The 1,403-nt window shown below is 62.7% G+C and overlaps 1 protein-coding gene across 1 annotated transcript in view; it reads left to right on the top strand.

The window, feature by feature from the left end:
• GRK4 (G protein-coupled receptor kinase 4) overlaps window positions 1-997 on the top strand; it is a 49,387-nt gene extending 48,390 nt beyond the window's left edge. Inside the window, exon 17 of the mRNA XM_023519669.1 lies at window positions 854-997. Within this exon, the coding sequence (XP_023375437.1) occupies window positions 854-997 (144 nt within the window). The remainder of the gene's footprint in view (window positions 1-853) is intronic.
• The last annotated feature ends 406 nt before the right edge of the window (window positions 998-1,403 follow it).

Here is a 1,403-nt window from a genome sequence, read left to right on the forward strand (position 1 = left end):
GGTGCCACGCGGAGCTTAAGCTAATTCTCTGCCAGAGTTCGTGTTCCCGCTGAGAGCAGAGCAGGCCCTGGCCTGTGGATGAAGCCCAGAGGCCCGGGGAGGCCTAGGCTGCCTCTACAGGGGCGGAGGGGCACAGCCTGTATGTGCGGCGGAAGGGGAGCGCACAGTGCAGTGTAACCATTTAAAAATGTCACTCTGTCCTTTCAAATATTGCTTTGAAATAAGTCGAGGACAAGGGTAAAGACAGCTCCAGGACTACCCCAGAGCCCCAGCTCACTTCCTGGGCGCGATGGCTCCATTACTTCCCAGCTCCGGCTCATTGGATATATTTCTGCCCCTTTTGGTGTCATGTACAGAAAGTAATGTGACCCAACCGCGACTCAACATACCGTATAATGTATGTGAACGGATTTAACTCACCAGTTAAAGGGAGAGATTGCAGATTGGGTCACAAGGCAAAACCCAACTCTGCCGTCTCCAGGAGACACCTAAAACAAAGTGAGGAAGGTTAAAATTTAACCATTGCAAATGCATTCCAGGAAAATACAAACAAAAATAAAGCAGCAGTCGTGATCTGAATATCAGACAGAATAGAATCCGGGCTGGAAAGCATAAGCCAGACAGAAAGGACACGTAATGTTGAAGGTACAATTCTCAAGATAAAATAGCCGTCGCTTTCCTAAAGCCGAGCTGAGAGGTCGGCCCCACCTCCCAGATAGAGCAGACCTCAAGCGCAAGGCGCGGTGCAACCCCTCCGCGACCCTCACCCCCACCCTCCGCTCCGCCCCGCCCCCAGCGTCCCGCCCGGCGCACGCCCCGCCCCTCAGCGCCAGGTCCCGCCCCCTCCCCGTAGTGCCCCGCCTTTAACGGCACACCGCCCCTCATCGTAAGTCCCGCCTCAAGCGCCCCGTCCGGCCTCTCAGCGCAGGTCTCGCTCCCCAGCACCGCCCCGCCCCTCAGCACCATCTCCCGCCTGGGTCCCGCCCCCGCCCCGTAGTGACCCCTCTTTTACGCCGCGCCCCGCCCCTCATCGTAGGTCCCGCTCCCCAGCCCCGCCTCGCCCCTCAGGGTCAAGTCCCGCCCCCAACGCCCCGCCTCTCAGCGCACGTCCCGCCCCTCGCAGCCACGCCCCGCTCCTCCGCACCACACCTGCCCGGGTCCCACCCCCTCCCCGTAGTGCCCCGCCTTTAACGCCGCGCCCCGCCCCTCACCGTACGTGCCGCCCTCATGGCCACGCCACGCCCCGAAGCCGCGCACCCTCGCCGGAGTGGGGCGCTGTTATCTCAGTGGCTGCGCCAGCTCTGGGAGGCCCCGGCGGACGCGTGGGCGGGTCGGCGCGTCGGCTGGCCATTGGCAGAGGCCGCCGCCTCTGGCCGTCAACTCCGGCGGCCGGCCTGGCCCCG

This window comes from Pteropus vampyrus, unplaced genomic scaffold (genome assembly GCF_000151845.1).
Source record: "Pteropus vampyrus isolate Shadow unplaced genomic scaffold, Pvam_2.0 Scaffold231, whole genome shotgun sequence".
In the NCBI taxonomy this organism is placed as follows: domain Eukaryota; kingdom Metazoa; phylum Chordata; class Mammalia; order Chiroptera; family Pteropodidae; genus Pteropus; species Pteropus vampyrus.